The sequence below is a fragment of the Nothoprocta perdicaria genome, unplaced genomic scaffold (assembly GCF_003342845.1).
Source record: "Nothoprocta perdicaria isolate Ctin4 unplaced genomic scaffold, notPer1 scaffold_4, whole genome shotgun sequence".
Taxonomy (NCBI): domain Eukaryota; kingdom Metazoa; phylum Chordata; class Aves; order Tinamiformes; family Tinamidae; genus Nothoprocta; species Nothoprocta perdicaria.
The window spans coordinates 212404-228467 of record NW_020455643.1 but is presented as its reverse complement, the minus strand read 5'-3'; the positions used below and the strand labels follow the sequence as shown (position 1 = coordinate 228467).

At 46.3% G+C, this 16064-nt stretch overlaps 1 protein-coding gene and 1 long non-coding RNA gene across 2 annotated transcripts; one reads left to right on the top strand and one right to left on the bottom strand.

The window, feature by feature from the left end:
- Window positions 1-2897: 2897 nt before the first annotated feature.
- On the top strand, window positions 2898-7513 carry COMMD2 (COMM domain containing 2). The gene is made up of 5 exons (XM_026045202.1): window positions 2898-2964; window positions 3082-3159; window positions 3368-3450; window positions 4718-4891; window positions 5381-7513. Exons 1-5 carry the CDS (start codon window positions 2898-2900, stop codon window positions 5576-5578), a joined length of 600 nt encoding a protein of 199 aa, XP_025900987.1. The 3' UTR covers window positions 5579-7513.
- A 6957-nt stretch (window positions 7514-14470) lies between these two features.
- LOC112952493 lies at window positions 14471-15277 on the bottom strand. The gene is made up of 2 exons (XR_003250397.1): window positions 15025-15277; window positions 14471-14940 (listed from the first exon to the last, which is right to left on the bottom strand). It is a non-coding gene; the product is annotated as an uncharacterized LOC112952493 (long non-coding RNA).
- Window positions 15278-16064: the final 787 nt, after the last annotated feature.

The window sequence follows — 16064 nt, the reverse complement described above, 5'->3', positions numbered from 1 at the left end:
CCCCGCACGCAGCCCCGCGCTGCGCCTGCGCGCCGCCACCGCCGCCCCGCCCTCCCGCGCGCGGGGGCGGAGCCGCCGGCTGAGGCGCAGCCCATTGGCCGTCCGGGCTGTCACTCGACAGGTGCCCCGCTCGTGAGAGCGGCAGGGGCTGCAGCCTGAGGAGAAACGGCCGCGGGGAAGCGCCGGGGCGGGCGGGGGGCGGGCGCGGGGCCTCACGGTGGCCGGGCAGGGGCAGCCGTTCTGCGCAGCAACGGGCGGCGGCGGGTGCCGCCCACGCGGCCCGGCCGCGCATGCGCGCGGCGCCATGGCCGTGGCCTCGGGGCGCCCATGGCGCGTTGCGGGGCGGCTGTCCGCTCTGGCCGGTGCGTTCCGTGCGGGACCATCCGCCCCGCTGGCTGCCTTGGCGGCGCTCGCTGCCCCCTGGCGAGCGCGGCCCCGGCCCCCGGCGCTGCCTCCGCGCAGCCTCTTCCCCCGCGCGCTCCGGCCGCGGCCTTGGCCGCTGCTCGGCGCCCCGCGCGGCTGCTCCCGGCGGACAGCGACCTCCCGGCGCGATGGGACAGGCTGCGCGTCCCGCACACCCCAGCCGTGCGGATATCTCCGCCGTGCGCCCCGACCACCACCTCCCAGCGTTTGATGTCCTTTCAGACTTCCTTTCGTTCACTTAAAAGTTATATTTGGTAACTGCCTTTTATGCGGTGATTTCACAGTCGGTTGCTGCACTGTGTTCCTAAACAAACATGTGCCTATGTGCCTACACATCTCCWGTACGTGTGCCTATATATGCGTATCTCAGACTGGTTTCTTCAAGGTAAGTCAAAAAGTCTCTAATCTCTGATTTAAGTCAATTAGCAGCCCTAATAGAGGTAAGAAGCTTGCCTGAAATGCAATTAAATATAGGGTATCCTTTCTGGGATTCACTACTGTACTATTTCCTGGAAAAAAAAATCCACTAAAACTTTTCATTATCTAAGGTATGTACTGTCCAGGAAGATAATCAGTTATACCTATGGCTTTCTTGAAATTTCATTTAGCTAACTGAAAACTCTTCGAAGATTCATTGGTCAATAAGCCTTATGATAGGAGACAGGGCAGAACAGTTTTCTACAGTCAAGGGATATATTGTCATAACCTGCAAAACCTGCAAAAAACCTGCAAAAAAAACTGCAAAACTATTTGCCAAGAACAGAGTAGACAATTTTTTTCTTGAGGTCTTCACCTTAATTGGACAGAAGATTTCCGTTTCCTCCAGAAAGCTCAGTACTGATTGACCAAACTTGACCATTTGTAGAGATTCCCTGCATAGCTTGGTAACCACRGGAAATGGAGATCCAAAGCAGCGCAGCTTTATCCACACACTGCGCAAGGACGATCTCTGTGAACACTTACCTCACRCCCACACACACTTTCAAATACTAGCTCCAGCATTCCAAGGTTGCTTGCAGTTGACTGTTGATTTCAAATTACAAGAATACGTGAGTCTCACTGCAATTCAGAAGGGATCTGTCAGTATTCAGTCCCCTTCAGGCTGGAAATAACCAAGTAAATAGAGAGGAAATATGCAGCAGTAATTGCAAATAACCAGCAAAGTGAACCAGGCAACCAAGAGCACCCAGTTCTTTGTCTTTAACAGAAGGGATTATGTTGCATAGTTGGTTTTGTGTATTTTTTTTTCTTCAAATCAAAGTATGTTTTATGTCAGGGAATGCGTTAGAAGATAGTGCTGAGAAATCAGAAATTCCAGTACAATAAAGGTACTTCTGTACCTAGGTAATCTTGGCTAAGCCACTTGAGTATGTCTGCACTGTGGGAATTCGTCACGAATTTGTCATACCTTATAGGGCCCAATAAAGTAGAGAGCTTAGCATAAGTAAATGGTGTAGTGTAGCATAGGGCATAGGGAATGGCGTTCGGAAGATCTCGCGATGTCAYGGGAAGGTAGGAGCATAATTAATGCATACCCTACTGATGGCCCCAGAGGAGGTTAGTCTCCTGATTGGGCAGTAGGTGAATTCCTACGCTTTGTGGGGGTATATAGGCAGACTGAACAAAGCAATAAACGCCATTTGCCGCATCCTCCATATTGGTGTCTGTGCTCTATGGCTCTGGGGTGGGTAGAACCCCAGGTCAGTCCGGCTGGCGAACAAGGCTTGCCGACCCACGTCRGCAACAMTGCACTCTTAAGCTTGCTAGCTCATATCTTAGAAATGGCTTAACTGCAGTAGTGTGGAATATCATACAGGTTCACGTGGTCTGTAGTATGTGAAAGCACCTCCTGCCTTTGGAGCAGGTCCTCTAGGAGCCTGTAAAAGAGGAAATACAGGCAGGACATTGGAAATTAGTAAAATAAATGCAGTGACCATCAGAGCAAGAGGCATGCGGGCCTTAGAGGTCTGGAGCAGGGGTGAAAGCTGTCAGGGTACAAAGAGTTCACATGAACAAATGAAGTTTGTTCATCATGAAGCAGGCCGCCTCCAGCTCTGCTCACTGCCAGGGATAAACACCACGCTCATTCCGGAGCCCCTTCYTGAAACACAGAGCAGCGAGTGCAGCCGCCTGCTACGACCCTGGTTCTGCTGCATCACCAGCCGTGCCTCGAACTCCTGCGCCGAGGCCTAGCTGCGACTAGCGCCAGGAACGCCAAGTACTCCCGGGGACCAGGCCTGGCTGCGCGCGCAGCCCCGCCCCTCGGCGAGGAGCCCCGCCCCGCCTCGTGGAGCCCCGCCCCCTCCCAAGGCGGGGGCGCCCCGAGCCTTTGGCGGCTTCGCGGCGGCGCCGCCTCCGCAGGGGCGGGACGGGGTGGGGGGGGGCGCGGCGCCCCCTGGCGGCTGCCGGCGGCGCCCCCGCGGCGGGCACCGCCCCTTCCTGCCTTCGTGCGCGGCGGGGCCGGGGCGGGCGCGATGCTGCTGGTGCTGTCGGAGGAGCAGCGCGCGCACCTGGGCTGCCTGCCCAGCCTGGGCGCCGCAGGTGCGGCCGCGCTGCCCCCCGCACGGAGGGAGCGGGGCCGGGGTGCGGGGCTGGGCGGCCGCGCGCGCGGCGCTTGCAGCGGAGCCGCCTGCAGCGGAGTCGACTCTCTCGTTTCAGGCGCGGGCGAGCTGGGGCGGCTGGCGCTGGAGCTGCTGCGGCACGGCGGCGCCCCGCGCGCCGTGGAGACCGCTGCCAGTAAGAGCCGCGCGGGGCGGGCGGCGGGAGGCGCCGCAAGGCGGGGGCGCGCGATGGGGCGGGGCACGGGGCGGGGGCGCGCGGCGCTGCCCCGATGCCGCCGGGGGCCGCGCCTGCCCCTTGGCGTCGCTCCTGCCGGGCTGGTGGTTCGGTTCGGTTCGGTTCGGGAGCGGCGCGGGCTGAGTGCGGCCCTGCGCTTCCCTTGCAGGGAGCCTGTCGGTGGACGCCGAGGCGCTGCAGCGCGGCCTGGACGGGCTCAGCTTCCTCCTGGCCGAGAGCTCCAAGCTCATGGTGAGCAGCGCCCCAGCCGCCCCTGGGTGACACTCGCAGTCCCGACGAGCGTGTTTGCACTTAAAAATGGTTACGCTTTTAGAAAGGAAGTGATGTCTGTTCCTTAGGCAGTTCTGTCCTTACAAACCCTGCATGACTTGGCTCGTTTGCGGTTTGTGTCAGTCTTCAAAGCTAAGACCCAACTGTTTTAACACTAAAAATAAGACCGCAGAGCAGGTACGAGGAACGCTCTGCGGTTTGGCAGCAGAGGAGGCAGTGTGCGGGCGGCCGAGCGCGCACAGGGGGACACACAGGGAGCCTCGTTCCGCCCTGAGCCCTGCACCGCCCTGAGCCCTGCACTGCCCGGAGCTCCGAGCACAGCTTGAGCCCCGCGCCGCMGCTGCCACTGCTGCTTTGGCCAGGGAGCCCCTGGCCCCTGCCGGCCACGGGGACCAGCGCGAGCCAGTGCTGGGAGAGCCACGTTGGTAAGGCCTGATTCCTTTGGAAACTGCTCGCAGTTGACACTGGAGACCATGGGAAAGAGATGCAGAGAGAGGTGGCTCCTGTTCCACTCCAAGCAGGCATTGCTTGTGCTGGAGAACAGATAGGGATGAAAATGAAGTGCAGAATTTTCTGTTGAAGTAGGGTGGCTCGACAGAAAGATAGGTTATTGCAGGTTTATCACAGAATAGAGGTGATCATGGAATGTTTTTGCTGTCTGGGAAATATTCGCTCCCTTGCAGGTGTGTAACTTGCACCATGGAGTAAATAAGCAGACTCCTCCATTGCATCACAGAGGCTTTGACCTGGGGAGAAGCCTCCTGAGGGCCGCTCTGAGCTGTGCAGCTTCACGGGCTGCTTGCGGTTGGAGTTAATCAGCTTGCTGCACACCATTTATAGCTTTCGTATCAATATTAAACCAATACCACTGATTTGTGGTATCGATGTAATTGATTTACCAACTGCGTTTCTAGAAACATGTTTCAAAAGCTTAAAGATTCTTTTTTTTCTGTTTTGTCTCCTTCTTTATTATGAAGGATCAGACATGATGCTATTGAACCTTTTCTAAACATTTAAAACCCCTTTCCAAAATTTGTTCAAATTAACAGTAATGACTCCACCTATATAAGTGACTTGCAGCGTAGGTGATTTGTTTTCTCCTTAGCTGTGCAATTTCTGCAGGAAAATAATTGTGTCATACCATGTGAATGGTGTTTACTGACAGTTGTACTTGTTTCTCAGTAAATAATGAGTATTGAACCTTGTATTTGCACCTTGTTGTTTCCAGATCTCCGAGACAGACTTCCAGGATTCTGTCCATGTTCTGGGATTCTCGGATGAACTGAACAAACTACTGCTTCAGCTTTACCTTGACAACAGGAAGGAGATCAGAGGTGTTCTTAGTGAGCTGGCACCAAGGCTTCCCAGTTACCACAATCTTGAATGGAGGTTAGATGTACAGGTAATCGCTTTTGTTTACTGCTTTTTTTTTTAACTAATCTGCATTTTACTTTTTCAACATTGCAAGCAATTGTGAAGAAATCAGTGTGACTTCTATTATTCCAAGGTAATTGAGGCACCAGGGTGTTTTTTTGTAATTTTGACATAATGTTGTTATTGTATAGAACATAACTAAAGCTGGACAGGATACATAATGATGCAAGTGATTTGTTGCTTTATGAAAACTAAGCTCATAGCTCCATTGGTACTTCAAAATGGTAAAATACGCCAAATGCGTTGTCTTGCACGTCCTCTAACTGTCACAAATCTGTGTGTTGTTTAGAGCGAATTAATACTACCTCATGCTCAAACTAAATTACAGATAATGCATATCTTTATTTTAAAAGGATTTTTAAGCAGTCCTGCAAGCCTGAACCGCAAATGTGAAAGTTGACGCATGTCTCTCTTGTCTTGTTTCCTTTCCCCACTCTGCCTGGACTCCCTCCAACAGCTTGCAAGCAGAAGCTTAAGGCAGCAGATTAAGCCTTTGGTGACTCTGAAGCTGCACCTCAGCGAGGACGGGGACCAGACTGCCCAAGTGCTGCAAACGGACCCTTCAACCCTCCTTCACCTGATTCGGCAGCTGGAACAAGCCCTGGGGGAGATGAAGAGCAACCACTGCAGGAGAATAGTGCGCAACATGAAGTAGCTCTGATCCATGCTGCTGTCTCGAGGTCCTTYATGAAACAACGTTCACTTACATTTTGAGGAAAATAAATGCCTGAATCACATGAAAAACTTTCCTATGCCAGAATTTTGACCTTGTAATTATGAGCTGAACGTCTTCTAACTTTAGACAGCTGCTAACTTTACACAGCTGCCTGATATGATAGGTAGGTAGTGTTACTTTACCTGTACATACAGTTCAGCATGCAATATTTAGTGTTTCTTTAGCTCTAAATGAGTATACTTAAAGAACTTTCCTCTATTAAGTAGAGCTGCTTCAATATTGTATAAAGCCACACGTGTATTATGTTTATCAAGCAGATTTTTGTCTTGGTTCTGTTTGAAATAAAATAATCATGAAGCAGACAGGAAGGGTCCTTTCCCTTCGCCCGGTGCTGTCCATCTCAAGGCTGCGCCGCCCTGTGGCCCTGCCATCCCCATCGTCTTGTGGCGGTTCTGCCGTGGCACGGGAAAGTTCTTCCCATGCCAGTGCTCTCATCAACGTTTTAGGAGAGCTCAACTCTTTTTAGATACCACTTGACCATCTAACAAGGGTATCTGCATTAATGAAGGTTTGTCCACTGCCTACTGCACTTGAATGGTGTCTAAGAAGATACGGGCTACTACTTATTTGTTATTTTGGGAAGGAATTGAAAGGGCTGTGTGGGGAGGACCGTTGTGTTATGGAGTTTTCTAGGGAATCATGCTGCAGGTCCCTTGATGATCTGCTGTTGTCTAAAATAAATGGGGAGGAGGAACCATATGCGAGTTATGTCTCAGTTTTGGTGGAATGATTACATGTGGTTGTCATCTGTTGTTTTTTCTCTTCCGTTACATGGTAGTTAAATGTGATCAAATGTTTCTGCTTCACACGTCTGATGTGGGTTTTTTTCATGTAATTGGTTTATATTTTTATATTTACTTTTACATGTATTTGTATTTCACTTCTAAGTGAAATACAAGAATAGCCTCTACATAGGCTGGCCAGTGCTTTCTCTTTACTCCATACCACTCTCTTTTGTATAGCAATAGTCCAGAACTCACAGCACCAAATACAAGGGGTTCTGAATCCTAGATTTTCATAACTCATCTCCCTAATGCCCTGTGAATCTGAGCATGTTTACCTATTTCTTCAATGTTTTGTGAAAAGGGTTTCCAAAGTTAGCTGGCATCATGGCAAACACTGTTCGCTTCCCTGAGTGTAGTGCCCCAAATGCCATTACTGCCATTGACGTAACTGCAGCTTGGAATTACCCATCTTGCAATCACTCCATTTGTATAAAATGCTCTTTTGTCATGCAACTGAAGCTTAAGAGTCTGAAAACACATCTTCTCCTTCAGCACCCTATAAATAGTGCTAAAATAAGAGTTCTCATATGGATCTAGATTTTTCATTTTGAATGTAAACTATACAAATGAAAAGTGACATCTAAAGTTACAATAGACAGCTCGTTTTCTCTCACGATTTTGCTACTGCTTTATAGAAATCACTAGAGTATGTGACATTATTATACCACAATTTTAATAGTTTATAAATATTAATCTACCTTTTTTGTTTAATAAACCTTATTTGCTCTTCCAGTTAGTGATTAAAAGCAAAGTTTTATTTGAGGTTGCGACTCTCTTTTTTGCAAGTCTGCAAGAAGGGAGTCTTGCTTTTATAAAAGGAAAAAACGTGTCAACTTACCTCTTAAGAAATGAGTTTTTATTTTAAAGTGACTCATCAGATTTGCTCTGCTGACAGTGGCATTATTTACATGAACATGGGAAATAACTGTTAATAACTTCTGGAAAGTATAGGGTGCTTTTGCACTGGACTGGACTGACATATGCAATGTGCCTAGATAAAGTGGCTTTGCTGTGTAACCATGATATGGAATAGATGACCTCTCAGTGCCTCTCTCAGCTTTATTTTCCATGTCATTTTGATGAAGGGAGCATTTGATGATAATATGCACTTGTATAATAGCACTGCTTTCCACAGATCCTCTTGTGTCATAAAGTACTGGAGTGTGATTAGGATGAGCTGAATTTGGGGTGCATGCTTTACTGTGTATGGAGGATTATTTTTTCCATTTTTTTTAAAGCAGTGTATGTCTAACCTTCACGTCATTTCTGATCTCACACATTCTTTTAAATGTAAAAATGCTGAAGGAATAATATGTTTTGACATTTCTTTTACATATTAATCCACAAGCTAGTTAACACAGAACTATCTTGCAATTATGATGTAAATGTCAGGAAACTTCCGGCTTAATAAAGTGTGTAATTTGTGAATAGGTCCCTGTCACGTTTTTGATAGTCCACCGAGTTCAAGGGAATTTCACTGAGCTGCAGAGGCCCAAGTGCATAAAGCAGTAAGTGTCCCAAGACTTCTAAACATAAACGAGGTGACATTTTCAAAAGCTAAGGTTGGCTCCTTAGCTGTATGCATCCCACACAGTTTTGTACATCTGTTTATTTTTTACTGGTATAAGCAGCAGAGGGCAGAAAGTTTGTGGGTTTTGATCCACGAAGTATTAACTACACTATGCAATTATTCTCAGTGCTTGTGCCCCATTAAAAATTGTTTATAGTATCAAGACAAGAGTTTATCTCACTTTGTATTTTCCAAATTCATGATCCATATTAACTGAAAGAATTAAAACTTGTAGTATTTCAAACCACTATAAAACACACTGGTTGCTTTGCGTTTTTTGTTTGTTTTCTTAAATCTGCCAATTAATTTGCTAGTCCGTTAAGCAAATGATATGACATAATCTGATTCTTGCAGCAGATGATGTCATTTGTTTGCTGTTGTTAAAACACTTACATTCTTTACATCATTAACTAAAGCAGCAGTGCCTTTCTTCATTTTTTTTAAGTCCATGTTAATGACTTACAATCACTGTCCAAATTATAAAATACATGTATTTTTATCCAAATTTGGTTGTTAATCAATGCCCCTCCTCAAAAGTACACTCACTACAAGCTTTATTTTCATGGTACCTTTGCCAGTACCTTTCTTTCTTGCATATTTTTAATGTACCAGACTGAACACTCCTGCACCTTTTAGCTGTCTTTCAAATTAATCACAAGKTCTGCAAATTATAGGTGGAAAGTGTTTTTCTTTAAACAGATTTGGCATATGTAAATAAATCAGTATCTGAATGTTAGGATTAGGCCTTGAATAAATGCTATGATTCTCATATAACAGAAATATCATTGATCTTTAAGACAAAAATCCTAAATTTTAAATTCAGCGTTAAAATGCTAAAATATATTAGACCTTTTTAACACTGCATGAAATGTGTCCGTATAGATACTCAAAGGTACAAACTGTGATTTTTTTCCAGTTCCAGTTTGTGCAAGAACGCCTGTTTCCTATACTGTGACTCTGTAATGTGAACAATAGGTGGTGTGCAGGAAAGGAAATCCAAGATTAGGAATAACCTGGCAAAACTCCATGAGTAAAACTGCACTGCTCCTTACTTAGCTAAATAAAGGGAAGGAAGTTTCCTGTCTGTGTTTGGCTGTGCTGCCGGGCTCTGGGCAGTTACGGCACTTTTTTTTTTTTTTTTTTTTTTTTAATACTGTTGCTGATTTTATTCTCAAGTTAAATATAGATTGTGGCTGTTGGAGCACTGCACTTTTATCTTGGGTGGGTGAAATTTCAGATTTAAATTTCACTCACCCATCAGGTTATTTGTATCAATAGAAGATTCCTATTCTACGGTTCTGGGTTGTATGTTATTTTCAATGTATTTTGCAGAAGAACTGCTGATAATATTTAAAAATGGAATAGTGGACAGGGTTTACTRCATTTTTTATAGTGATTGTATAACAAAATAATCTATTTTAGAATTACCAAGATCATGACCTTTATGAATTGTACATGTTATTATAGATATTTAAGGACAGGCAATCATTCAATTCATTTACCAGACTACTGAAGCTTGTTGGCTCTTAATAGTGGCATTCAGATTTTCCCCTGGTTAAGAGATGAGCCATAGTGACAAATAAGCTGCAAAGTACACAAAATATTTTTTCAACACTAAATAGATAAGAATCTTCCATTMTTCTTAACCTACTCCAATTCCTTTTCCTATCCACAGCTCTCAAATGTTAGGTTTTTGTTTGTTTGCTTTTAAAAAATGAAACTTTATAAAAGAGAATTTAACATAATTTCACTTAATGGATTCTGCATCTTACTCCGCAGTGTGTTTGTGTGAACATTCAAAGCAATAACATTCCTAGTGTTCTATACAGATACTAAAACAGCAGAGCTGTGTCAGTGAGGAAACTCCCGGGCTTGCACACAAGCCTGCCTTACACAGCCGGCCTGTCTGCGTAGGGGCACCACAGGACAACAGAAGAATTCTGGACTTTGAGCTATGTCTTCAGCAGAAGCCTTGACCTAGTGCTTCAAGAAAGCTTTACAGAAGTACCTCAGTGAAGATCCACGCTCTGACACAAAACCTGTTATGAGGATTTTAGGAATTTCAGAAATTGTTTAATAATCCAACATGTCCAATCTTTAAAAATCACCATTGTTTATACTTTTCTATGCACAAATGTATCTTCTAACCTATAAACTGAAGAATGTGCAAGGTGTACAGGTCTGTCACTGGGGAGGCTGCTGTCGGATGCTGAGCCCTGCTGAGGGGCTCAGTGTGAGCCCCCCCTTGGGGCACCCACCCCATGCCCCGGGCACGAGGCCRCTGTGCCCAGCTCGGCTGGCTCCCCAGTGCGCCGGGCACCCCGTTATCCCAGCGCAGCCTCCCGGCCAGCGATGGCCGTGCAGCAGAGCACTGCGAGCAGTCTGGCGGAGCAGAGGAGGGGAACATGTCCCCGAACATCTGCAAGAAAGCCAGTGCTTCAAGAACCCTGTCTGCAGCCCCAACAAAGTGCACAGGAACAAGATCTCCAGTTACAAAGTTTCCCTGAGCATGAGACTTGGTCTTTTGTCTTGGTTTGGTAAACAATAGCTGCTGGCATGCTTTTAACGAAGATAGTCTTCAGTGATCTTTGCCTCCTTACAGGATCCTGATGCTGAGCAAATTTCCTCCTAAATGTGGCTGATTTAAGGGATGTCATCTAAATATCTTGCATTGCAAAAGCCTAAAATATGGCCTCATAGCAGACTCAATCAAAAAGTCCCAATAAAGCAAAACATATGTGTTTTATAAATTGTTCAAGGAATATCTTAACAGAGGAGGCATGCATTCTGAGTAATTTTACACTGTTTTTTTACCATAAAACATTTTCTTCCTAATCCTTTTTGAGTTAGTTAAACAACCATACCTTGTAACTTCTGAATACTACACCACACCATTATAAAACCAAAGCCAGGAGCTCTTGGTTCTGATGTAGTTACCTGTGGCTCTTCCACGTAGCCACATGAGAAGAACCTCTGCTATTTGGCACTAGGCAATATCTTCATTGCACAGCCTCCAGCTAATGAATGGGAAATGTTTGCCGGGCTCTGACCAGCTAAAGAACAACAGCTCTCCCTGGTCAGCCTGCTCGCACAGCCCACTCCAGCTGACCAGAGAGGGGCACTGCTATCACCTGGGCATTGAACACTTACTCTTAACACCTAGGGAAACAATTTCCCTCTCATCCCTGCTCTGTGTCCCACTGAGGTTCAAAAGTTACTACGGAGGAGGACTTTCCAGACAAAAAGAAAATCCATGTTGAAAATGAGAAATAGCATGCCCGTTGCTTCTGCTTTCTAGGAGAAGTAGAAGATTCTGCAATTCATTTGAATTATGCATGTGTAACAAGGGACTCATTAGTCACATAGCCCTTATCTTTGCTAGAGAGGGTGAAAAGTGCAAAACACAGTGGTAAATGACTGCAGACAACAACTTGTGTTCAAGATGTGCTAGAGAGTACACGGCACTTCTTCCTTTTTTCCTTCTATTTTATATTTGCCTAACAAGTCTCTCACATAACTAGTATGTTTTATGCTAACAGAAGTAGCAGGATGCCAGAACAATCAGGCTGTTTCCAGTTGTCCTGCTGAGCRTCAGCAAATCACAACCTCTTTACAGGACACAAGAAACGAAAACTGGAAGACCCTCCCCAAAGCATGGAAGCTGTTGTGCTTCAGCTATTAGCTATGTGTCCTTGCCAAAACTGCATCATAAAACCATCTCCATGTACACGGCACCTTGTACTAACAAAAAGGAAAAGTAATATTACCATATCTTTCCAGAAATTACATTAGTTATGCTAGCAAAAACATGTTTCATGCTGGTTTAACTGTCAGTGCTGCTCTATGTTACTCTATTGCTAAAGTTCGTAGAGTTATTCTAACATCTTTTTTCTCTATCGTTACTCCTGTGTATTTTAGTCTTGTGAGCACAGTAATTATTTAGGTATTTAGTCAACAATGTTCACAGACGGAGTCAGACAGACATAACCATTCCAAAACCACTCTTTTCCAACAAAATCATAACAAACTTTTTTTCTTTTTTTCCAAATCCAGACTTCTTTTTTCTAATACTAAAGTAGACCAGGTTCCAGTTTATTTTACATTGCTGTTTTAAGATTTATTTATGCCACACGGCTTGGCCAAAATTCATGTCCCAGATCTGTCTTGAGTAACTCTTAAGTCCTATAAACTAGCTGTTTGTCTGTCCTCTAGATGTTACCATGAATGTGAATTTATTTCCTGTTTCATTTATGTGTCAAGCCGGCTGCATAAGCAGCTCATTTTCCTCTGCAGTTTACAGTACCTGAGCCAAACTGAAGGTACTGTGTGCCTGTTTTGTTCCACTGTCATCTCAGTGGCGGGGCTGGGGGTGGCAGCAACAACCCCAGGCGCGTGGAGGGTGGCAGCAGCTGCCGCGAGCTCAGCTGTCTGCAAGATGCTGCAGGACGGGCYGGGTCGCTGCCGCAGGCCATGTGAGCGCGACCCGGTACCGGTCTGCATGAGCAGCGCCCATTCTGCTGGCTGTCCAGGAAGGCGAACAACCTCTGAGACAAACATTGCAACCATTTTCTGGTTAGCACAGCTGTTTCTGAAGTGAATGTCTGAGCAGTCATCTACTATAGATGTTAACGTAGGTTTCCTGCCAGCAAAATTACATCAACTTATAAAATAACATAAACTAAGCTGACAGGAGCCCTTTTTTTTTGCTAGCAGACTATGTCCACACTAGAGGTTTTGTTGGCTGGAGGGTATATGCTGACATAGCTATTCTGGTGAAACTTTGTAATATACACCAGGTCTTCGTACTAAACAGCCCACATCAGATTGGCCGACAAGGGATATGCTTTGCACACAGTCTGAAGCACCAGCCGAAGTCTAGCTTCTAGCTACCTGAAAAATAAAGAGCTATAAAGCACACAGAGATTGAAATGGAATCTTAAGCATTGATCCATTCGCTTAAAAATACATGTTTGCTGAGGTGCACCTTTCCAGAAAAAAAGTTCCTTGAAAAATAATTATAGAACTGTTACAAGAGTACAACACACACATACACACAAAAGTTTTTTAAAGTGAGAATGCATGTATATAAGCATTTGTAAAGCAAAACTTCATATTATGCATTTTATTCTGTTCCCTGTTATTTATTTTGCAGAAATAAAATTGTATTTTTTATTTTTGGTTGTTTTTATTTTTGGATTTTTTTTACTGAAGTATATGAAAGCAGGTAGATGCAGTTAATAACTACCAAACGTCTCTGTATATACTGCACGCCTACACAAAAGGGGAAAAACCTGCACACTCCTTGGTCTGTACTGTGTAATTGCTGGTCATTTACCCAGAAAGAGATTTTTTCAAAGAAACCTTGAATGTTTTCTCTTAAGATATATACATATACATCTTCACCTACATAGGCTTTCTCCAAAAAATGTTAATGTATGCAAGACTTTGATACAAAAGGGAATGGATCTAGATTAAAACTACAACACAGTTGTATTTTTGGCTTTTTACACATTTGGATACTCATTATCTGTGGGTATTTTCAACAGTGCACCTACTCTGGGCTTGGCTTTCCATTGAAATATAGATGCTGCTCTCGAAATTGCTGCTAGAAGATGCACTAAGAGGGTACACTTGAAGACAAGCACTTTTACAGACCTTTCAGTTGAAAAGCAGATTTTCGGTACTGTGCAAGAACAGCTGAACAGCACATAAAAATGAGATACATTCACGTTACAATACATGTGATTAGAAGAAAAATATCTTGACAAGGAGGCATTCTGTGTATGACATATTCATGGTTATGTTCTTTAATCACTTAATCCAATCAAACTGGATCCAATTGGATGCAATAGGATCCAATCACCAATCCAAGTGGGTTAGATTAATTACTTAATCCAACTGAGCACAATTGTCTTGTTTTGACCTGAATGTATTGAATCTTTGTCTATAAAAGCAGGTAGCCATGTCATATTTCTACACTTTGGGAAGGAAGTTACTTGTTTCTAATAGCAATTGTACTATGAGAATGGATTAAGTTGCTTTAGACCACACTAAGTAGTAAAATAAAAGGTGCTGTAAATTATAGAGGCGGAATCCTAGTATCTCGTCTTAGAATATGGTTATAGCTAGAGCAAATATTACAGCTTAAGTTTAAAACAGCTGGGTATATACTTATTCATCAGACGTAATATGTCTCATGGAAGTAGTCTAATTAATTTAGATGAGATGTCAGCATGAATGAGGCTATTAGAGCCTAGTTTTTAATTGGCCTGTCACTTGGAAAGGAATGCAATAGGTAGGTGGATCTCCCTATACCCAAGGATGCAGAGGCCTGGAGGAAGCAAAAAAGCAGTTGTAAAGGCTACATGAAGAAGCACCCATGCTCAGATCATAATCTGCACAATAGCCACACATACTTCTAATATAGAAGGATTTTAAACAAGGAAATTGCAGAAACATATATATATATATATGCAATATGTGCATAACCCTGCAGCAGGTGCTGTAATTAGCACAGCTGTCTGAGCTAGTAAAAAGGCTAGCAAGTGACCCAGTAAGGAAGCAGCAGAAGAATGGTACAAAAGATAGCAGGGAAAATTCTCGGGGAAGGGAAGTGTAAACAAATCTCAGGAGTACTAAGTTTCCTGATCAGAAATACAGCAGATGTACCAAAAAAATACACAGAGGAGATCTGCCTAGCCAGTGGAAACATTAACAGGAAATGTGAGGAAAAATAAATAAATGACAACATCTTGCTGGAGCAAGGCAATCAGGAAATGCACATGCAAGAGCAACTCTTGTTCCCCAGATCCAAGTTTAATGCAGAGTTCACAGTCAGACTTGAAATGTGAATCTCACCATCTGCAGAACCAACCTGAAACAGCATCAAATCCAGGGATAAGAACCGTTCAGGCCCTAGTTTGACGCTGGAGAAGCCAAATTAGTTTCAGAATAGGTCATGTGTCTTCTCATGGCAAGAAATAAGCAAGACACCAGAGGAAAAGGCTTACCTGGACTTTTCTAAGTCCAGATCCTGGTTAGCAAGAAGGATACTGTGTTCTATCAGCGTATTTTGCAGCGAGTGTAGACTGCAGAAATAAAATGAGGATGTATGTTAGTAAAATAAAGACACGTTTGCACAGTGAACTCCAATATCTGTATGTGAACAGCCATAAAGACATAACAGGCTCCCGAGTCCAAAGCAGCCTCCGGCTGGGCAGTRTGCAGCATTATACCCACAGACGGAACCAGGGAATTCCAGCAGCCTTGGGGTCACCCCAGCACCGCTCCCAAGTGATCCCAAGTGCCGCCCTCCCAAATGCTCCATGCGCAGACGAGGACTCAGGGGGTGATCCCGCACGGAGCACCGCGCTGCRAGCAGCGGCCTCGTGGGCACCGGGGCACCTGCACCGGGCCGCTCGTGCCCCGGCCTGCAGCACCCTCGCGCTGCGGGCCGCCGCCAAGGGGCCGCGCTGCCCCGGGCCTGGCCGTGGCGCCTGCGGCACGGAGCAGACCCCGCGGCACGGAACGGACCCAGCAGCATGGAGCGGACCCCAGCACGGGGCGGGCGCCGCCGCGGAGGGGCCGAGGCCGCTCCCCGAGCCGGGAGGGCCGAGCCGCAGCCGGGCTGCCCCTCCGCGCCGCGCAGGCTGTGAGGGGAGCAGGACCCGCCCGGGCAGCGGCGCGAGGGAACAGCCGCCCCCGCCCGAACGGTGTGAGGGAAACGGTCCCCGCGGCCCCGAGCCCTGTGAGGGAACAGCCTCCCGGCCCGGGAACGGTGTGCGGAGAACAGCCTCCCGGCCCGGGAATGCTGTGCGGGGAACATTCCCCCCCGCAAGCAGCGGTCTGAAGGGAAGAGCCCTCCCGAGCCCGGAATGGTGTGAAGGGAACAGCCTCCCGGGGCGGGAATGGTGTGCGGGGGCAGTCCCCGCTCCCACGCGCGGCTCCAACTTTCCGCGGCCGTTGCGTAAGTGCGGCCGGGCCGGGGCGGGGCGGCTCTCAGCGCGGCGGGCCCGGCCCGGCCCGGCCGAACCGCCCGCCCCTCGGCGGG

Bases quoted from the DNA above. Each gene is read 5' to 3' on its own strand.
- COMMD2 (XM_026045202.1), top strand. From the start codon at position 2,898: ATGCTGCTGGTGCTGTCGGAGGAGCAGCGCGCGCACCTGGGCTGCCTG. The intron at 2,965-3,081 runs GTGCGGCCGCGC...CTCTCGTTTCAG, and splicing joins GCCCAGCCTGGGCGCCGCAG to GCGCGGGCGAGCTGGGGCGG. The intron at 3,160-3,367 runs GTAAGAGCCGCG...CTTCCCTTGCAG, and splicing joins CGCCGTGGAGACCGCTGCCA to GGAGCCTGTCGGTGGACGCC.